General features: G+C 48.8%; 1 protein-coding gene across 2 annotated transcripts in view; it reads left to right on the plus strand.

Moving 5' to 3' along the window:
- Positions 1–22481, plus strand: part of LOC135806603 (ubiquitin carboxyl-terminal hydrolase 37-like) — a 62268-nt gene extending 39787 nt beyond the window's left edge. For both annotated transcript variants that reach the window (XM_065320809.1, XM_065320808.1), the window contains exons 8-21: positions 4819–4933; positions 5278–5438; positions 6077–6136; positions 7703–7760; positions 8273–8352; positions 8978–9075; positions 10381–10486; positions 14130–14940; positions 15944–16007; positions 16298–16383; positions 16892–16940; positions 17802–17872; positions 18969–19033; positions 21368–22481. In XM_065320809.1, coding sequence (XP_065176881.1) covers positions 4819–4933; positions 5278–5438; positions 6077–6136; positions 7703–7760; positions 8273–8352; positions 8978–9075; positions 10381–10486; positions 14130–14940; positions 15944–16007; positions 16298–16383; positions 16892–16940; positions 17802–17872; positions 18969–19033; positions 21368–21401 — 1858 coding nt within the window. In that variant the 3' untranslated portion in view covers positions 21402–22481. The remainder of the gene's footprint in view (positions 1–4818; positions 4934–5277; positions 5439–6076; positions 6137–7702; positions 7761–8272; positions 8353–8977; positions 9076–10380; positions 10487–14129; positions 14941–15943; positions 16008–16297; positions 16384–16891; positions 16941–17801; positions 17873–18968; positions 19034–21367) is intronic.
- Positions 22482–22707: the final 226 nt, after the last annotated feature.

Consider the following 22707-nt stretch of genomic DNA (forward strand, 5'->3'; position numbering starts at 1 on the left):
ACTTTGCCTGTATGGCAGCATCAGGTGACCTGTTCGTGCAACGATAAGCTTCAATCCCGAATTCTGGAATGAATGTGAGGGGAAGCTACGGACCTTCTTCAGCCAGTATCTTGCTTGGGAAATCGTGCATCCCGGCCATGCACAAGTCAGCTAGATGGACAGTTCTCATTCCAGTTCTGCACATCTACAAAGTCAGGGCTCACCACGACCGTACAAAGCGTCAATAATGGTCATTTGGATTTGACCAATCAGCGGACGGCAAAATGGGCTGTTTCTTGCAATTGTGGGGTGTTTTCTGAGTGGAGCTTGGCTGTATTCGTTGGTTTTAGACATTAGGCCATTGTGGATTCGTGTTCAGAAGGTGTGTCTTTGGAGGGTTACCGTCTCGAATTTTTCGATTTGGCCTTCGTTTGGCTGAGATCGGATGGTGAAATCACTCAAACGCGAAGGCGTGCGAACAAGTGAATGAAGAGAAAATTAGAAATCGGGGACGGTAAACCGATAGAGAATTCCAAGACCTTGAAAATGAGCTATCGATGGTGAGAATCGGCTAAGGAGAACCGCTGTTCTACTTTTTTGAAGACATCGAGGTCGGCCGTGCGTCGCCTCGCGCACCAACAAAAACTGGCTGCCGTGCGCATATCTGCAAGTGCAACAAGAAAGGACGGAGGAGACAGCAAGCGTTCCAAGTGAAGAGTTTACCTTCATGTTGACTCAAGCTAAGGACTCATGCCAGTCAGGGATCATACCAGTCACCTCTCATCATGATCATGACTAAGGGATTCATTTGTGGCCAGGAAACTCCCCACTCGCAGCATTTGAGGCCAAACAGAAAAGAGTGTGCCGAGTCGCGATCAGGAAACGCTGAGTTCTACTGACAACATGGGTTAGCTAGGCGCGGAAAATTCTTGTAGATGCCAGGACTCAAGTTCACCAGTACCTCACGGACATATCGGTCGACACCCACCAGCGGATTGAGAAAAATGACCAAGATGGCTTGGAGAAAGGACGTCTTCTCCGCGTGTCTTTCCCGACATCAAACAACAAGATTCGCTTCGGCACTGTACAGAGTCGACCAGGGAGTCGTAAAATACCAGTCGTAAAATACCAGTATTTTACGACTAGACTGTACATCGCTGTACATCGATGAGCATGAACTCGGGTGCGTAGCCGCTATGACTGCACAAACTCTGGCCTTGGCGGCATCGCCATGTTTTCAAAATGGTGGTCGACGCTTTTTGAATTTTGTATGGTCGTGGTGAGCCCTGACAGTGCACATCTACAAAGTGTTCTTGTATATATTTTCTATACCCATGCCTTTTCTTTCGGTCTGCAACTTCTGTTGACCTCGAGACCATTGGCTAACCCCACCTTGACTCAAGACAATTACTTCAGCGGTTTCAGCATTCAGCATAAAAACATAGAGCAGCACAGCATTTAGTTTTAAAAATAACTTCTTCCAAGTACACTGTAACCGTATAAAGACTTCAAGATGGTGTAAACCGTAAAACGAAAGTTAATTATAGTTATTACTTGGATGCAGTGCAACAGCTCTCGTTTCCATTCCCATGACATTGAAGCAACATTCCAGCGCAGTGGTGCAGAGCTTATAAGCGAGGAACAGGTGAGAATTTGAAACTCGGATGTTGAGCCAAGCCAATAATAAATGTAGAAAGGAAAAGGACATATGGATACGCGTTAAGAGTAACTCTCCATCACTGTAACCAGATACTAGATACAGTCAGAAAGTGCAACAACTAGGCACAAAACTGACAGAGTACTGAGACATTCGACGCCCTGACACCTAGCTTCAACACATCTCCGTAGCGCTAACCGACAGCCTTCCAACTTGGAAGGTTCAAGGTTATGGAAAGACCAAAGAGGGGAAGGTAAGCGCAACGAAAACGAGCAAAAGCTACAGTCCCAACGGAACAAAGAATGTCGATTGTTACTGGACGATGACGAGACCAGTAGGATATTTGACAAAGCGGTCTAACTACAATTCGAAGCAGCAAAGCAACACACCACCCAACTTGGGTGGCTCATAAATATCAAAGATAAGTAAAGTTTTCGTTGTGCTTGCCTTCCCCTCTTTGGTCTTTCCATAACCTTGAACCTTCCAAGTTGGAAGGCTGTCGGTTAGCGCTACGGAGATGTGTTGAAGCTAGGTGTCAGGACGTCGAATGTCTCAGTACTCTGTCAGTTTTGTGCCTAGTTGTTGCACTTTCTGACTGTATATAGTATCTGGTTACAGTGATGGAGAGTTACTCTTAACCCGTATCCATATGTCCTTTTCCTTTCTAAACAGGTGAGAAGCGTGGGCAACACAACAACGAAGAGGTACAGGGCGGAATACTCGCATTCACCGGTCCTCACACACGCGCGCCAATTCACACTGTTACATGGCTTAAAGAACATGTAGAACATAGAATGGTTCCCACCTAAACCCAATCAGCATATTGGTGGTCAAAGATTTGCAAGCACGGCACAAATGAGGACAATGTCTGAAGCAGTTCGCACAGACGACACCGGAATTCGGTTTCGGAGGAACGTGCAATAGCGTGTGCGCATGATGCAGTTTTCTACTACAGTGTGAAGGTTGGTGATGACCTTGGTTGCCTCAACCTCTTGTGTTGAGAATTGCACAGCTCCACAACAAAACGGTGGCACAGCAACTCTCAGCCCACGCGCCTGGAGCTCCGAATTCTGCAAAGTGATGCCTTTGTCAGCCATGATATCATCTCCTGGACTGAGCATGTCAAGAATTCCTGACTTTACCGTAATGGAGTTGTCGGATATTGACCCGGGATATGCTCGTGAAACAAAGGAGACGAAGCCATCTGGGGTGACACCGAAAAGCACCTCCACTGTGTTTCTGCCTTTGTAGCTGGAGTAGGTCATGGTGTTCAGGGACAGAGATGATGGTGCCTCCATCTCCAACTCTGCACAGTCCAGAATAATGCGTACATTCTTATATGCCTGCTGCACCTTGAAAGCAGCTGGCATGCACTGCAGCACACGTCTCCGAGACGGCCACACGAGCAGGGGCTTGAATGCGCAAGCCAGAAGTGGAATCCATTTCTTTATGATCTTGCTTGCTCGGGACTTCTCCTTCAGCCTGAAACGGTGCTGAAGGTCTTCTATCTGCAAGCCAAGCCGGAGACGCATCAGCACAAGAAGAAAATCATCGGCGGTCTGCAGCTGGCGTGGACGTCCAGATTTTACTTTCTGGTTGAGGTGAGGCAATATCAAATCCAACAGAGAGTGAAATACCTTAACAGAAGGCAGACCAGTATAGTAGTGCACGGTGTCATCAGACTCCAGTACCCAGCCTGGTTTGCACGGCTTACTAGCAATAGCCTCGAGCTCGGCTTCTCCGCTCTAAGACGTGCATTCTCTTGCTTGCATAGTTCAAGCTGCTCCTCAATAGTTCCACAATTCACATTGTGACTGCCAGTGTTGCCGTCAACAATGCTAACAGCAGCGCCAGTCTGGTGGGGGTCAGAAGTAGAACTTGCCCTAGTGCCAAGAGTACTGGCATCAGCAGCAACATCGATACCAACTGCCTCAGCCACAGAGGGAACAGCGGCATGGCTGCCTGTACTGGCAGCGGCAACGCATTCAGCACTGGTCGCATGAGCCTCCATAGCACCGGCGGTATCAGCCACCGTAGCACTGGAAGTATCAGCCTCTGCAGTACTGGTGGCATAAGCATCCGTAGCACTGGCCGGAGCGGTCTCCGTAGCACTGGCCGAAGCGGTCTCTGTAGCACTGGTGGCATCAGTAAAACTATCAGTCTCAGCAGCAGCAACAGCAAGACTTGGTTTCTTGGCATTGGCATTGGCTTTTTTGGCTTAGACTTCGGACATTTTCTCAACGGTCTCTTTTCTGGAGCTTTCCTACACAAAGGATACGACTTGTGAGAGAAATATACCGGATATGGTTGGTCCTTGGATTTCTCCCCGTTGTGGAAATGCTTGTAGCACAAGCAAGTGTCCTTGGATGGCACCAGATCTTTTACTGATTCTTGTGAGCCAAATGGCTCGCACTGTCGGCTTACGAGGGAGAAAATGAAATTTGATCTTCTTTCCTTTCGCTCTCCTTGTCAAGCAACCCACAGCACAACAGTGATCATTCTGACCCATTCCCGGGTGCTACAAATAACTGGACCAAAGGGCCGAAGGAAACACACGTCGAGTCAAAAGGTAAAAAGCAAAGACCTGTCGCTCTGCCCCGAAAAATCGATTCAAACCTCCATGTTCTCCAGCGCCACCTTGGGAACGGATCCCCGGAGGCGACTTTGGCAACCCGTCTATGACCCCATGACTTTTCTCTTTCCTACGCATGCCACTGTTTCCTCTAAGGGCATGTTCGATTGGTCGGGATCGGGATCCAGATCTCAGATCCCTCGGATCCTTCAGATTCAACTGAACACTTTATTTTGGACCTTGACTGTTGCCATGTTGAAAATGGCGCTCACAAGGCACCCAAAAGGGTGAACGTCGTACTCAATGCGTGCGTCGTACAAAAAGTCAACAAGCTCTATCTCCATCCACGTGTGCGTATCACAATGTGTACAAAAATGATTTTTACCCGCCATATACGCACAAAGGTCACATTTGGATCCGTTGGATCCGATCAACCCTGCTCCCCGAGGAGGGTTGACCGGATCCAAATCCGAAGGATCCGGATCCGGATTCGACCAATCGAAAGGGTGCGAATCCAGTGGATCCGGTGGATCGGGATCCCGATCCTACCAATCGAACATGCCCCAAGATACGGAGGGCTATTGTTTTGTCATGTTTTTATGTTTCTTAGGGCAGTTGTACAGCTGGCTGGACTGAAGAGAAAGAAGAAAGGTGTGTCCATGAAACAATTCTTGTGGTTAGTCAAAGACAAGTTGTCAGGTCACTTCAAGGGAATTCAGCAGCAGGTACGTCATAGGGATTACTGCTCCAGCATTGTGAATGTATGTATGTATGTTTGTATAACCCATAACCATTCTGGTCATAGGGGCGCCATGTGTGTCATAAGGCAGCAGCTTCAAAAAGAACAGAAAGAAAGAAAGAACAGAAAAAACTAAACTAACCACACTGATAAACAAGCTGCCTATATCTATCACGATCAGCAGCAACGAGAGAGAGAGACAGAATTGCAAGATTCATTGGATCCTTCACAATTATGTATGTATATGTGTATGGTATAGCATGTGTATGTATATGAGCCTTGCCTTGACAACCTCTCCTGCTGCCTGTGTATATGTGTGCATGCCTGCAGGATGCACATGAGTTTTTGAATGTCTTATTGGTGAGGTTACAAGAGGATTGGAACAACTTGGGAAGATGCAGTACAGGCATGGTGAAGGACGTCTCTGATCGCGTATGCCCTGTAGCTGATAACTTCAACAGCAGTATTTGTGTAACGCGGACATGCTCCAAGTAAGTGTGTTGTATATGTTGGACTAGGCTCGTCCTGAGTTCGGCTGTACCGATGTGTTTCTTGCTTCTCACGTCACACTGTTCCTTTAAGCTTTACGTTACCGATGTGTTTCTTGCTTCTCACATCACACTGTTCCTTTAAGCTTTACGTTACCGATGTGTTTCTTGCTTCTCACGTCACACTGTTCCTTTAAGCTTTACGTTACCGATGTGTTTCTTGCTTCTCACGTCACACTGTCCCTTTAAGCTTTACGTTACCGATGTGTTTCTTGCTTCTCACGTCACACTGTTCCTTTAAGCTTTACGTTAGCTCCTACCCTATCATACACGCCAGCCGTCCAGGGTTTCCCGGGACAGTCCAGGGAATAGGGTGTTTGTCCCGGGACAGTCCAGGGATGTCCTGCGAAAGTCCAGGGATTGAAATGGAACTTCTGAAATCGAAGTTTTTTCTTCTTATGACGCTTTTTCAGTGTTTCCTCGAACGCGAAACTGACACAATGTACACTAGCAGCAGAATGTGGTGTAGGGGTGACAAAAAAGTGAAGAAAGAAAACATAGGCTAAACATTGGACTATTGTCCCCTTGCCACTGGTTAAAATGTGTCTTTTAACTCCCTGTATGCCGTGTTTAATTACCAGGTGTAACCACATGTCTCTGTCGTACGAAACCCACACCGACTTTTCTCTCCAGTTCCCAAAGTAAGTGAGACGCCTATGATGTTGAGTCACTTTCTTCTTGTGTGTGTGTGGGGGGGGGGGGGGGTGCGTATATCCTGGGAGTCTCGCGCTGGGATCAGGAGTTGAATCATGTCCGGAATTGTGACCTCCGTAAGCGTTTGGGAGATGAGGATCTGGTGTCGGACACTATGCGCCGTCCCCGCCTCCAGTGGTTGGGCCATGTAGCTCGGATGCCTGACAACCGTCTCCCTAAACAGTTGCTGTTTGGATGGCTTGACGCTCCCCGACCAGCTCAGGGACCTCGTCTTCGGTGGAAGGACAGAATACAGTCAGACATGGAACTGTGCCAAATTGATGAATGGTTTACTCTGGTCCAGGATCGTCAGCAATGGAGAGATGCGTACCGCACTCGTGTGCAGCGTCCTGCCCCGGTACCGCTCTCTTGCTTGGTATGTAAACGGACATTCGAGAGTAAATCTGGACTCGGACGACACAAATGTTCTACTAATCGCCAGCTGCCTGTAGCAGAACAGCCGGACGCACGTCAATGCCATGCCTGCCTTCGGTGGTTCCGAAGTGCCGGTGGACTTGCTGTGCACAAGTGCACGTCACCCGCCCCGGCATCATCACCCACACCCCAGCGCATACCGATCACCAGCCATCCGTGTTGCAACCAGCACTGCGCTACCTGTGATCGCTGTTTAAAATCTGCTCCTGGCTTTCGGCGACACAATTGCAATCGTGGACGGCGTCGTGGCGGAGCGGCTTCCTAGTGGCAGTGCCGACGTCTCTCTCTCTCTCTCTCTCTCTCTCTCTCTCTCTCTTCTACTCTCCCCTGTCTCAGGGGCGGCGTGGCCAAGCGTTTGGCAGCTGTACACCAGGCCATGTGGTGTGTGTGTGTGTGTGTGTGTGTGTGTGTGTGTGTGTGTGTGTGTGTGTGTGTGTGTGTGTGTGTGTGTGTGTGTGTGTGTGTGAAAAGTCACTTCAATCAGCTGTGTGGTGGATGCCAGGCTAAAAAATTAATAGTGGCGGTCAATTCATCAGCCTTGCAAGCTGTTGAATGGTGCAATCCCAGCACCAGTTGCTATGTCTAACATAGCTGTTCGCTATCATCGCTTCCGTGATGGGCAGGTCTGAGGTGTGTGTGTGTGTGTGGTGTGCGCGCGCGCGCGTGTGTGTGTATGCATGCTTTCGTTTGACATCATCAGCTAGTCTTCTGGTCTTGAATGCTAGAAGCTTACCAATGTTCCTATGTGTTCTCATGTATATGTACCACGTTTTAGAATACTCTTCTCCTGTTGTTTCGTGTGTGTGTGTGTATCTGTTGTGTCGGTGTGTGTGCGTGTATCTGCTGTGTCGGTGTGTGTGTGTGTGTGCGTGTATCTGCTGTGTCGGTGTGTGTGTGTGTGTGTGTGTGCGCGTGTATCTGCTGTGTCGGTGTGTGTGTGCGTGTATCTGCTGTGTCGGTGTTTGTGTGTGCGTGTATCTGCTGTGTTGGCGCGCGTGTGTGTGTGTGTGTCGGTGTGTGTGTGTGTGTATCTGCTGTGTCGGTGTGTGTGCGTGTATCTGTTGTGTCGTTGTGTGTAGGCAAGACGGCCGTGATCAATTGCACAGCATACATGGTTTGTTATCAGAGTATCTCAAGGTATGTGGCACTCTGCTGTCTTTGGTCAGGTCTGCCTAGTGACTACACTTTGCTGTTGTTGGTCAGGTCTGCCTAGTGACTAGTACTACTACTACTACTACGTCTGTAGAAGCAGTGTTCATGCTCTTCCAGTTCTGCATCATCTCTGTGTACTCACGTTGCTGCCATTGCTATTCTTGTTGGTGGTGGTGGTGGCGGTGATGGTTGTGGTTGTTGTGGTTGTTCTTCTTGTTGTTTGAAATCTTTTATTCTCACTTTTTTGTTGTTGTTGCTCTGGGTTTGCCCTGTGTGTACTTTGTCTCTGCTTGGCGGTATCTTCAAGTACTCCACTATGGTATCGAAGAGATACAGCATGTTCTGGAGCATTGCAGCTGCTTTTCACTCTGTTGCAAATAGTTTGCATGTGTTTCTTGTTGTTGTTGCCGTGCTCTAACGTTACTGTAGGGCAGCATGCTGTGTTGTCCTGCTCCATCTGCCTACTGACCTGTGTTCCGTGTTGTTTGTACTCTCAGAGTGAACAAGTCGAGCGCAGGTGTGAGAGGTGCAACCATGGCTTCTCAAGGCAGCAGTCATCCTTTTCTCAGCTGCCCAGGTATGGCAACTGCATATTGACCATGCACATGCACGTTGGCGCTATCCACGAGCCCAGTGTTACCACCTTCATGACTGTATATTCAAGTTCACTTTGCTGATGTGAGAAGCGATTTTGCAAGCTGGAGTCAGGAGAGACGAATAGCTCCTGCCCGGTGTAGGCCTTGTTTGCATCTGTTGGTTACTGCGCATATGGCCAGGGACTGGGGAAATCTGCCTTTGGCTAGGAATATGAAGTCAACATGAAGCCATCACCACCATGTCTTAGTGGCATACAGTGCATTTCGGTACTCCTGGTCAAGATGGAAAACACTTCGTTTTCTTCTTGCCTGACTGCACGTCGGTCAAACCAAGCGAAGCTGTCGGAAATCATGCATGACGAGTGTGTGTGGGGTGGGGGGTATGTGTGTGTGTGCGTGTGTGTGCCGTCGCGCGTCGTTTTCCATGTTGTCGGCCCCGCGAGGGGACACGTGACCGTAATGGCAGTGTTTACCAGGACCAGGTGTGTATGTGTATCTTTCGCTATCATTGCCTACGACAATGGGCAAGTTCAAGGTATGTGTGTGTATGTGTGTGTGTGTATGTGTGTGTGTGTGTGTGTATGTGTGTGTGTATACGTGCTGCAGAATTCTCATGCTGCACATACAGCGTGCGGACGTCGATAGCGCCCATAACAACAGGAAGCGTACGGACCGGCTTGAGATTGGGTCGTCTCTGTCTCTGAGTGAGTATAATACACTTGAGATTGGGTCGTCTCTGTCTCTGAGTGAGTATAATACACTTGAGATTGGGTCGTCTCTGTCTCTGAGTGAGTATAATACACTTGAGATTGGGTCGTCTCTGTCTCTGAGTGAGTATAATACACTTGAGATTGGGTCGTCTCTGTCTCTGAGTGAGTATAATACACTTGAGATTGGGTCGTCTCTGTCTCTGAGTGAGTATAATACACTTGAGATTGGGTCGTCTCTGTCTCTGAGTGAGTATAATACATGTGCTACTGGTACACGGTCAGGAAACCTGTTAGGGCGACCACCTGTCCCAGAAGACCACTGTAACCGGTAGCACGACCAAGGGGCCCACTCATATGACCGTGGATAAGGAGACCACCTGGTAGCCGAGATCACGTTTTGAACGTCCCTTGAGTGGTCGTCTTAGACCGCTTTAACTGTATGTAAACAGGACTGTTAGTTTTTTAGTTAATGTCCTCCTTGACTTTACTGTGCTTGCAAGTTGCAACCAAATCTCTCATTGCACTTTACGCCTTTCCTTGCCAATTTAGCCAAGCCTCTTGTTGCTACAAACACCTCATCAGCTTGGATTGTTCACTCGAAACTATGTTTGTGGAAGGAAACTGGCATGTTGAAGTTTGCTCTGAGGCCAGACTCGATTGAACTGAGCCACTCCTTTGTGTTGGCCCGTTGACTCCACTTTGCTTGATTTTTCGTTTGAAATCAGAGGTGGCTCCAAACCGGAAAGGTTTTAGAGTGCACGTCAAATTCACTCTGATTTCTGAAATTAGGTAATTGCTATCGCTCCACGACGGCCAGTACAGAGCAACAATAGGCCTTGTGTGTGCTTCCATTAGTTTTCATTGGTATGCGGTGCTTTATTGGCGAGAGGCGAGCCGCTGTTTACCTGCGACAAGAAGTTGATTTTTCGAACGACGTAAAACTCAAGTCGGACTGCGAAGCAACACGTCAAAAACTCACCTGCTTGGTATGACGCTTCTGGTCATCGCAGCGCCATGAAATTTTGGCTCGGAGTAAAACACATCGTAGTCTCACTGTGACATATTTTTCTGATCAAAATACCAAGAGAGAAAGTGATTATTGAGTCCGTTCCGGTTTGCAACCCATTTCCTATTTGAAACCGTCTCCTGTACCCTGTGACAGGATGTCAGCTCTACGGGTAGAAAGAGGTTAGCACTTAGCACAGGCTTTCTTGATGGTCATGGTTGCACATGTTGCACAAACATGTAGTAGTTCTAAGCAATCTACTGTTGCTATTGTGTATCCCATCTGATCTGCAGCCGGTCTCTGCCATCCCAACGCTATGGCTCCTCCTGTTGTTCACCGGTCGCACGGCGACGCGTCGTCAGTCGCCAGTAGCGCCCTGTCTGATGTCAAAGAAGACGTGTAAGTATCTCTATGTTACTAACACGTCTGTCTCGCCGCCTGCACCGCCGTGTGCTATGCCCTGCACCGCCGTGTGCTATGCCCTGCACCGCCGTGTGCTATGCCCTGCACCGCCGTGTGCTATGCCCTGCACCGCCGTGTGCTATGCCCTGCACCGCCGTGTGCTATGCCCTGCACCGCCGTGTGCTATGCCCTGCACCGCCGTGTGCTATGCCCTGCACCGCCGTGTGCTATGCCCTGCACCGCCGTGTGCTATGCCCTGCACCGCCGTGTGCTATGCCCTGCACCGCCGTGTGCTATGCCCTGCACCGCCGTGTGCTATGCCCTGCACCGCCGTGTGCTATGCCCTGCACCGCCGTGTGCTATGCCCTGCACCGCCGTGTGCTATGCCCTGCACCGCCGTGTGCTATGCTCTGCACCGCCGTGTGCTATGCCCTGCACCGCCGTGTGCTATGCTCTGCACCGCCGTGTGCTATGCTCTGCACCGCCGTGTGCTATGCCCTGCACCGCCGTGTGCTATGCCCTGCACCGCCGTGTGCTATGCTCTGCACCGCCGTGTGCTATGCTCTGCACCGCCGTGTGCTATGCTCTGCACCGCCGTGTGCTATGCCCTGCACCGCCGTGTGCTATGCCCTGCACCGCCGTGTGCTATGCCCTGCACCGCCGTGTGCTATGCCCTGCACCGCCGTGTGCTATGCCCTGCACCGCCGTGTGCTATGCCCTGCACCGCCGTGTGCTATGCCCTGCACCGCCGTGTGCTATGCCCTGCACCGCCGTGTGCTCTGCACCGCCGTGTGCTATGCCCTGCACCGCCGTGTGCTATGCTCTGCACCGCCGTGTGCTATGCCCTGCACCGCCGTGTGCTATGCTCTGCACCGCCGTGTGCTATGCCCTGCACCGCCGTGTGCTATGCCCTGCACCGCCGTGTGCTATGCCCTGCACCGCCGTGTGCTATGCCCTGCACCGCCGTGTGCTATGCCCTGCACCGCCGTGTGCTATGCCCTGCACCGCCGTGTGCTATGCCCTGCACCGCCGTGTGCTATGCCCTGCACCGCCGTGTGCTATGCCCTGCACCGCCGTGTGCTTTGCCCTGCACCGCCGTGTGCTATGCTCTGCACCGTGTGCTATGCTCTGCACCGTGTGCTATGCTCTGCACCGTGTGCTATGCCCTGCACCGCCGTGTGCTATGCCCTGCACCGCCGTGTGCTATGCCCTGCACCGCCGTGTTCTATGCCCTGCACCGCCGTGTTCTATGCCCTGCACCGTGTGCTATGCTCTGCTGCTGCTACACCGTGTGCTATGCCCTGCACCGTGTGCTATGCCCTGCACCGTGTGCTATGCCCTGCACCGTGTGCTATGCCCTGCACCGTGTGCTATGCTCTGCACCGTGTGCTATGCTCTGCACCGTGTGCTATGCTCTGCACCGTGTGCTATGCTCTGCATCGTGTGCTATGCTCTGCACCGTGTGCTATGCTCTGCTGCTGCTGCTGCTGCTGCTGCTGCTGCTGCTGCTGCTGCTGCTGCTGCTGCTGCTGCTGCTGCTGCTGCTGCTGCTGCTGCTGCTGCTGCTGCTGCTGCTGCTGGTATGCGATGCCTTTTCTTGTAGTCACCGTTATCGGCAATGTTTTCTGCTACCTGCTTTCACAATCTATATCTTGAAAGCTGCTACTAGGCTGTAGGGAATACTTTGGTCAACTGCTGTGCTGATGACGGTATACATTGTACTGTGTAATACATGTAGATATCATTACTTTTACTGGCATATTCTTCTTTTGACCCGGCAGAACCACACGACACTTGCAGACACCATCACGAACAGCTGGTGAACTATTCGTGATGGTGTCTGCAAGTGTCGGGTGGTTTCGCCGGGTCAAAAGAAGAATATCATATATGTCACTATTCTGAATGGACAGGCCGAATTAAAGGGGAACTGTCACCAAAAAATTTCTTTGTCTTATCTTGTAGTTCTTTGGCTCCTGATCACGATGGTGTTATCCGTTTTTCTCTGCGATGGCTGGAAGTGGGTGAAAACTTGAAAAGAAGGTGCCCAAAATTGTCCCGAAGTACCGAGTGACGTCACGCCGGACTTGACCTCCACGCGTACATTCATCGTCAAAAACGAAGTCCAGCCCGTGTGCTGGTCGATCGAGCCAACTGTTCGATGTACGGTGCACGCTTGCCTTCTGAACTCGGACACTCGATGTGTACGTTGTACACAATGAGAACGCCAAAAAGGGACAAAATAAACAGAAGTCGACAGCAGTTTGTCGCACTGGTACTTCCTCCACGAAGCTCCAGCTCTTTGTTTTATTTGTGATTACGAGGGAGTGGAAGGATGTTTGTTTGCTGTTAGTGTGGCACACATACCTCGTGCTTGAAAATGATGCCGTTGTATCGAAGCCGAAGGTGACGGTGTTGCCCACCCGGCTCTGAAATGAAAGACGTCGGAGTTTGTCATCTGCATCTTCAGCAACATCGCCAGATGAATCACCTTCACGTACCTACATTGCGTTCCTTCGGGGCTCGGGTTGGTGGTGTTATCGCCGGCCGCAGGAGTACTGTTTTCTGCATACGCACTCATCATCGTGTTGTTCCTCACACGAAAAGTTCAAAACAACAACGTACATGTACTTCCGTGCTCACAAAATAAAACTTAGATCCTCGCGGAAGAAGTCAAAAAGGAGAAAGCTCAGCTGGTTTTTATTTTGATTTGGCTGTGTACAGTAAGATCGGGCGCCGAAGAACGCAGGGGCTCGAGCGCAGCCTAGGAAAGTTCTTAAATTTTTGATTCTAGCCAGACCGTTCTTATTCACACGCGCGCGGCGAGTCGAGTGACGTCATGACGTTTGTCATGTACATGTACATGTACATGTAGTGCAATGTACTTCTAAACTAGTGGGTGTCGTAAATGGGAATGACTGTACATGTACATGTAGCAGTTACTGTTTACACGTGTACATGACATGTACTCACCTCCCATACATGTACAATTTTGTAAATTTTAAAAGTGTTCTTAAATCTGATAATTCTAGCCTGGACTGTTCTTAAATTTTGCCGGTTTTCCAGCCTGGGTGTTCTTCGGCGAGGTGTTCTTCGGCGCCCGATCTTACTGTAGCTGCACGTGGGTCTCTGTCTCTTTGGCATTCTCCTTCGGTACGACGTACCCATCTGTGTTACAGTTCAAAAGGCACACATGCACCGTACATTGGAACAGCTAGCTCGATCGACCAGCACACGGGCTGGACTTCGTTTTTGACGATGAATGTACGCGTGGAGGTCAAGTCCGGCGTGACGTCACTCGGTACTTCGGGACAATTTTGGGCACCTTCTTTTCAAGTTTTCACCCACTTCCAGCCATCGCAGGGAAAAACGGATAACACCATCGTGATCAGGAGCCAAAGAACTACAAGATAAGACAAAGAAATTTTTTGGTGACAGTTCCCCTTTAAGATGGCATCAATTGTGTCAGTCTTGTTTACAATACGCATGTATATGCATGCATCGCATTGTGTCAGTCTTGTTTACAATACGCATGTATATGCATGCATGGCATTGTGTCATTGTACATGATTGTGTTATGTCTTTCTATTTGCTCCTTTCTCCTCTGCTGTTTGTGCATTGAACCTCTTCTCTATGTTCATAGCTCACGGCATAGCGTTGCGGCATCCTCTGTTCAAAACCACAACGTTGCGGCATCCTCTGCTCAACACCACAACGTTGCAGCATCCTCTGCTCAACACCACAACGTTGCGGCATCCTCTGCTCAACACCACAACGTTGCAGCATCCTCTGCTCAACACCACAACGTTGCAGCATTCTCTGCTCAACACCACAACGTTGCGGCATCCTCTGTTCAACACCACAACGTTGCAGCATTCTCTGCTCAACACCACAACGTTGCGGCATCCTCTGCTCAACACCACAACGTTGCAGCATCCTCTGCTCAACACCACAACGTTGCAGCATTCTCTGCTCAACACCACAACGTTGCAGCATCCTCTGCTCAACACCACAACGTTGCGGCATCCTCTGCTCAACACCACAACGTTGCAGCATTCTCTGCTCAACACCACAACGTTGCGGCATCCTCTGCTCAACACCACAACGTCGCGGCATCCTCTGCTCAGCACCACAACGTTGCAACATCAGCAAGTGAATTAGCCAGTGCTCCTGGAGGCGGGCCTCCGTTGGTGCGTGGTGGTGCAGCCGGTTGCCCTTTTGATGAGTCCCATGCACATGTACAGAGAACTGGCGCATCAGCACCGGCTGCCTGTGATGGGAGCGCGTTTAGTTCTGCGACTGCTACTCCAACTTGTGGTGTTGGTGGCGGCTTAGAGAGTGCCCAGGTGAAACGGGCAACTTCAAGTTGTCCAGAATCAGATGTTGCTGATCCACAAGCTGACTGTGCTAGGGTGTTGCAGTCAAGACAAGACATGATTGACAAGATGGCTGAGGTAAGTCAGTGTTATTGTTGCGCTAGCTCACGCTCACGGAATGGTGTATGACATTTCGGGTTAGTCTTGGTGATCATATTGTTTGTACTGGTGCTCGACGTTGTGATAGCATGCTGCGTGCACTGGATGTGGCTGTATTGATGACTCTGGTGCAGGACTTGATCTGCATACTAGTGCATAGCATTATGGCAATGGTAGCAACTTGACATGCATGGCGTATGACGTATTTCCAACGTACATGTACAACTTCACACTTACAGACACAGCTCTCCACTTGTCTCTTTCGCTCCTTCCCATTCTACCAACACACTTCACCATTGCTGCTGGTAACCACACTTCTCGTGCTTTCCCTTCACGTCGCACTAACACATATTCACACTTACAGACACAGCTCTCCACTGGTTTCCTTCGCTACTTCCCTTTCTACCAACACACTTCACCATTGCTGCTACCCTCCACACATACATGTACAAACATTTCCAGCACTACCGCACCACACAGCATATATACTCGTTTCAGTTTTTGTTGGCTTTAGTTGAATGGTTTTTCACCCTGAAGATGGGCCATGCCCGAAAATTTGGTGCATTCCATTTATATCTAATATTGTTTATTTTTTTGGAAGTGAAGTGAACTTATGCAGCGAAGAGACCGTAGTTGGAGAGTTTGAAGTGAGGTACCCTGTAATACATGTACAACTGCCATGCCTAGTGATTACGTATGTAATAGACGTGTGTACAGAGCTGTGTGTGTATGTGTGTGTGTGTGTGTGTGTGCGTGTGTGTGTGTGTGCGTGTGTGTGTGTGTGTGTGTGTGTGTGTGTGTGTGTGTGTGTGTGTGTGTGTGTGTGTGGATGCGTGTGTGTCTGTGTGTGTGTGTCTGTGTGTGTATGTGTGTGTGTGTGTCTGTGTGTGTATGTGTGTGTGTCTGTGTGTGTCTGTGTGTGTCTGTGTATGTGTGTGTATGCGTGCATGTGCATCTTGATTTTTGTGAATGGTGAATGCAGTTTCACGATCCCGCCCGAACCTCCGCAGAGGAACTCAAAGAAGCCCTCAACAGAAGCCGTCAAGGTTTGTCTTTGCGTGTTTGGATGCTGTCCTTGTTAATGTGCCTGCTTGTTTGAGCACTGCCCTTGGCATGTGCTGCTGCAGAGCGAAGAGAATGTTTGCAATGGGCGCACAGTGACTTGGAGCACTGCTGGACGGACTGCATGCACAATAGAGTGTGCGACTGATTGTATCAGCTTTGATCTCTCCTTCTCTCTCCTCTCTCTCTCTCTCTCCTCTCTCCTCTCTCTCCTCCTCTCTCTCTCTCTCTCTCTCTCTCTCTCTCTCTCTCTCTCTCTCTTGTTGAATTATAGATATGTGGTCTGCTAGCAGTCCCAGTGACAACAATTCTGATGAAACGGCTGACCCTAACATTGTCCTCCCAAGTATTGATTCGGACGTAAGCTCTTAGTTTGAGGGATTGATTGATATAAATACAGTAGATATTGGTTATAACGTGCCCTTCTGATTTTTCACATTTTATCACTATAACCGGTATATCACTACAGGCGATTTTCAACTGCGCGCGTCATACATACACATTATACACGTGTGGGTACTCGATCGCGTTAATGTAGCGTACTGATACGTGATGGATGCTACTGCACCTTCTCCAGTCTAGAGTGAAGAACATCATCCAGGAAGCACCAGACCAGAATACCCTATGACAACGCACATGTGGCTCCAAATCGAGACATCAATGCCTCACACTCGTGTGTTGCTATCACTATAGACGATAATTAGTAACTTTGCTACTTCCATGGTAATAATCCATTCAGAACAAAAGGCTGTGCTGTTGACGATATGCGTGTATGGTGCTGACCATTGAAAAGCACCTGGCTGTGAAATTGCTTTTCGTCTGTCGCTTGCATGAGCATTGTTTCTTTTTGTTCTATCTTGGACCGCAGTATCGTCCTGTTTCCGTTGTCAGCCATCTCGGCGAGGCCATCCAATCAGGTAAGATTATCCTTCTCTTTTTGAACAGAGTTTCGTGTTTCGACTGTACACGCTGTCCACAGGGATGATGGAGACTGTGCAGTTTCTGTACTCGTACCCATGTGCCACGCCACAGGTTTCAAGGTTGGGCCAAAGAAACACAACATGTCCGTTCCAACCCTTGGCGTTGGTAAAACAACTCTTGAGAAATCACCAAATTTCATTCACACCTCATCTTTTTCTATTTCTTGTTTTTCATTAGCTTTAGCATGTTCATTCACATTCTTCATCATTTGTGAGAACTAGACCTGGTCTAGTGAGAAGGCATTCTACTGCCTGTAATTCTGGTGAAGTAAAATAAAGTAACAACAACAACAACATCCACAACCTCATAGTTTTCTGTTTTGCTCGGTTTGTGTGGCCAGTACGGCCCATAAGATGATTTCCTACCACAAACCAAAGCTATAAGAGAGATAGTCATGGGCAGCTGACTACGTGGTGCTTTTCTTGTGATCTGTCAAATCGTGAATTCTGATGCCCTGAGAAGTGCTCAGCGGGAAACAAAATTCGTGGGCTTGAGCATGAGGCGAGGCGCACCCTGTCCACAGGAATCAGAGGCGTGTCCTCTCCCGGCCGGTTACTATACAACTTCTTGGTTGTATCTGCCGTGCGCAGGCTTCATTTGGTTATTCTTTCGAGGAATACAGTCATCACATGTGCCTTGGGGGAGGGGGGGGGGGGTGCAGCGGTGTTGTAACGGCTACCTTTGTGCTAAGCACTCTCTCTCCCTCTCCCTCTCTCTTTCTCTCTCTCTCTCTCTCTCCCTCTCTCTCTCTCTCCCTCTCCCCCTCCCTCCCTCTCTCTCTCTCTCCCTGTGTCCAGGTCACTTCATTGCGGATGTACGTGCAGCCCAGCATGGCTGGCTTTCGTATAATGACGAGGCAGTGACCAAGGTATGTTGCACTGTGTATTGCACCATCCTTTCCTTCTTCTCTTGTTTCTTTTTCTCACTGTGACCAAAGCTGATGTCAAGCATAGTTGTAGGCTAGCTCACCTCTCCTGGACTTGAATTGGGACTCGTCAGTAGGATGATGGCGATGTGGCGGGGGTTTGTCTGTGTGCTTGAATACATGTATACAGGTAGGTGTGTCCATTGCTGTGTTCGCTGTTAGCAACTGGACATTCCATTGCTGTGTGTCAGTGTAAATGTGTTGCGTACAAGCGTGCTCTTCGAGTGTCTTACCAGTGTACACATGTCATGTTGGTGTAACCAGTGTACACATGTCATGTTGGTGCATTCGATCTTCGGACAGCTAGCTGTTTCCACCTTGTTAGCCGTCATCACTGACATCAGCAGAGCTCCGGGTGACTGGTCGCACCGACTCCGGGTGACTGGTCGCACCGACTCCGAGTGACTGGTCGCCCCAACTCCGGGTGACTGGTCGCACCGATCGCAGTGAAATCTAGTGAACAGCAGAGCATTTTATACCGGTTCATAGCATCCAAGTCGGTGTGCGTGTGCGCGCGCCCGTGTGTTTGTGTGTGTGTGTCCGATATGGTGCAGTGGTATGTGCAGCGATTTCCAATCGATAGGTTGCGGGTTCGATTCCCGACGATTATGGTCACACACGTCTTTCTTCTCTTTCTCCGACTCCTCCTGACTTTCCTTTCATTCTCCTGGGTGGTTACCAACAGCCAGTGCATGCCGGAGTATGTGGTGTGATGTGTGTGCGTGAAAAGAAGGAAAAAATGAAAAAGACCAAAAAGTAGGGATTCACTGGCCAGAAAAGCCATTTCATAGCTGTGTGGTGTAGACCAGGCTGTTCAGCCTTGCAAGCTGTTGAATGGTGCAATCCCAGCACAAGCTGCTATGGCTTCTGCTGTAGCATCGCTATCATCGCCTCCAGCGATGGGCGTCCAATGGTGTGTGTGTGTGTGTGTGTGTGTGTGTGTGTGTGTGTGTGTGTGTGTGTGTGTGTGTGTGTGTGTGTGTGTGTGTGTGTGTGTGTGTGTGTGTGTGTGTGTGTGTGTTCTGCTCTTCACTTTCAGATCAGTGAGAGTGACGCTTGTAGGAAATGGGAAAGGGAAGCGTATATCTTACTCTACCTGCACCGGTAAGTAATCTGACAAAGCACCCCCCACCCCTTTCATCACCAGTAAGTAAATCTGACAAAGCACCCCCTCCCTCCCCCACCCCTTTCACTACCAGTAAGTAAATCTGACAAAGCACCCCCTCCCTCCCCCACCCCTTTCACTACCAGTAAGTAAATCTGACAAAGCACCCCCTCCCTCCCCCACCCCTTTCACTACCAGTAAGTAAATCTGACAAAGCACCCCCTCCCTCCCCCACCCCTTTCACTACCAGTAAGTAAATCTGACAAAGCACCCCCTCCCTCCCCCACCCCTTTCACTTGAAGTGATCTGACAAAGCACCCCACTCCTTTCACTACCTGTGAGTAACCAGACTACAGTGCGTTTTTTTAACAGACATTTGTCGATTTTGATTTTTTAGTTTGTTCTCATTCCAAATTTAAAACTTTTTTCTTCACAGCTGCGTTTGTGTGGGTTTGGGATCGAAGAAAATGAAGTTTGAGAGTCGAAATAATAATAATTGGCAAAGTTAGATAGGTTTTCAGTGGATTTTGATTTTCGAGTTCAGTACAGTTCATCTTGATTCTTTTTTTTTCTTGTTCGATATTGTACAGCATGCATGTATATGTGCAGTTGTGGACTGCTGTCTTCAGTGCTCCTAACCTTTGTAGGAAACCAGTGAGTCGTGGCTTTTCACGACTTCCTGTGGCAAACTGTACTGAATGCTGTATTGCAATTAGCTCAATCAATCAAAACATTCCATGCATGCATGCAGGAAACCTCCCTCACTAGAGAGGTTAAGTTACACGTTGTTTGCCCTTTTTCAAAACGCGGTGCAAATCTCACGTTACGTGTAATTTTTAGAGGTTAAGTTACACGTGCTACGTGACGTGAAATTTTGCCTGGCAGGATTCGGGTTTAGTTCGCGCAAATATCAAATCTTTCAACAAACTCGATAAAATTCCGGAAACTCACACAAATTCGGTCGGAATAACCAAGCGAAACTTCCAAAACCTCACGTCATGAACTTACATGCGGGACAGTCAACTCACGTAAAACACGTCAAATTTTACGTGAGTTTTTTCACTTTTTGACGTAAAAGTTCACGGACGTAAGACTTTTACGTGAAACTTAACCTCTCTAATCCCTGAAAGAATGCAGTGAAAATTCAAACACCACAACAAATCGCAAGGCAGGGGCTTCGGAAGGTATTCGACATTGGTGCTGCCATGAATGGGTGGGGAGTCCAGGGGTTCTCCCCCTGACAAATTTAGGGAAATTGGCCCAAATAGCCCATATTTCTTTGCCTCAACAGTCACAAGATGAAATTATTGGTTCAGCTTTGGCTGGATCTGCCGCACCGGCTCCGACGCCCCTGTGAGGGCAATTCACACAGCTCCCATAAAAGACTAACAAAAAAAGAAAGCAATACATGAGCGGTTTTACAAACACACAAACATACACACACGCACACACACACACACACACACACACACACACACACACACACACACACACTGGTACTTGTTGCTCACTGCCAAAACTGGTCACGTGGGTCTCCCCGGGAGAGGGGAGAGAGACTCAAAAGGAATCCTGGAAAGATGCCTCAATTGGCTATTGAACTGCCCAACGGCCGACACCCCCTGAAATCCCCCAAATCCCCATGTACCATGGCCTGTTCACGTTTTGTTAAATGTGGCATGTTGAGAGAACAAGTTGGCACGAACGCGACACTCGAGAAAAAGAAAAATAGAGCCACAGAGCAGTCAGCAACAAAATGATTCCTCCAGCCACGAGGCAAGGAGCTCAAAGGAACAAAAGCCACGAGTCACACCCGGTTTTTCGAATTTTCGTGACACAACTCGCATGACATTTTCTCAAAAGTGGCCTTGAGCACATTCTCAACATTTTCAGAGTACCGGTATATTCTATAAAAAATGCACTGTAAGGCCACATTTCACGTCTACTGATAGTTCTTTTGCTGTACTGTCACCGTATGCTGACACCATTGCCATTGACACTGCGATTGTGGTTGCTGGTGCTGGTGCTGGTGTTGGTGGTATTTGCAATGATGGTAACTGTGTGATCATTGTTGTCAGCATCGCTGTGTGGGTGCTATGCTGTGTTCTGGCCTGCAACAGTCATTACCACTGCCTTTTCCTCAGCTACCGTGTGTGAAAGCAGGTTTAGAGACGAAGACCGTACAAGGAAACAATGTTGCTAGTTATGGCTGCACAAATGCTCAAGTAGAATGTGTGTGTGTGTGTGTCCACGTGTGTGTATGTGCGTGCGCGTGTGTGTGTGTGTGTCCACGTGTGTGTGTGCGTGCATGCATGTGCATTTTTTGCTGCCATTAGGTCCGTCTACGATCGGTTTTTTGCCTCCTCCTGACGAGTATGTCATTGGTGCCAGGCTTGGGTGTGATGGCGTGAGACAGCAGAGCTCCGCTAACCATGGTAACGAATCAATTTACCTGCCTGGATAATCTATTAATCTGTGTGCGATATCTCATCTCCCGCTGGCCTCGAACAACTTGCTTTTTCTATTGGCAGTTATCATGTTGTAATGTTCTTTGTGTAGTTATTAGTAAAGTCAAGTCCAGTGTGGCTGTTTACTAGGTGTGTTGTACTACTAGTTGAGTACTAGGTGCTAGCTGTGTAGGTGCAGTGTTGTGTTCGTCTTGTTGTGTGCCTTGCTCTCATCTGCTTTATTCCATCTGATGATCATCATTCTATCATTTCTATGCATGCAAGTACTAAGTTATATGCCATGTATCTTGGTGTTTCTTAGGTGTTTCTTAGGTGCGTTTGCTATTCATTGGTCTTGCTTATTTTCATAGCTGCTGTGTGCAGCATGGTCAAGTGCATGCGAGTTTTAGTGCTGCTGTGTGCAGCATGGTCAAGCGCATGCGAGTTTTAGTGTTGCTGTGTGCAGCATGGTCAAGCGCATGCGAGTTTTAGTGCTGCGGCTGCTGCTGGTGCTGGTGGCGGTCAGTGCACCACCTGCTAGTTCCTCTTTGTACATGTAGTAAGTGTCAGTAAGTGTGCTGATAATGCTCTTTGTGCATGTTGTACGCGTTAATAAGTTTGCGGATGTGATGTTTGCTGCTTGCAGTGCCCAACTCATTACACTCAACTTGAGCAGAGTGGTGGGCAGTGTATTAACGTTTCCAGTACATCTGTATGCTACTTGACCGGAGTGACGAACAGTACTATTACAACCGTATCCGTTCATTTACCCAGTAACACAGCTGAGCTGTGGTATTTATTTCCGCAGACTATACCCATGAGGAGCGTGATTCCTTCCGAACTCTCTACCCTTACTCTGCTGCTGCTCATTGAGAGAGGTTTTTTTAATATATTTTTAAACCTTTATTATTTGCTTTTCATTTACACTGTTTCCAGTTTTCATTCTATTCTCTGTCTCTCTTTTCTTCATGCCAGGCGTGGTATTCAAAAAAAAAAAAGACAAAAAAAAGACAAAAAAAGTTCTACAGTATTAGGTAGGTGTACTCTGCATCTGCTCACTGAGAGTGGGTAACACTACATCAAGAGTACATAACCCCCCAGAGTGTGCAACTCCCACATACCCTGCTGGCCCGACAGAATTTCAAGTTGACGTCATTATTTATGACGCAATGCTCCTTGCACCAGTGATTTACAACATGTGTACGGGTGTCAACGCATCACACGTTTTT

This window comes from Sycon ciliatum, chromosome 1 (genome assembly GCF_964019385.1).
Source record: "Sycon ciliatum chromosome 1, ocSycCili1.1, whole genome shotgun sequence".
NCBI classification, from domain to species: domain Eukaryota; kingdom Metazoa; phylum Porifera; class Calcarea; order Leucosolenida; family Sycettidae; genus Sycon; species Sycon ciliatum.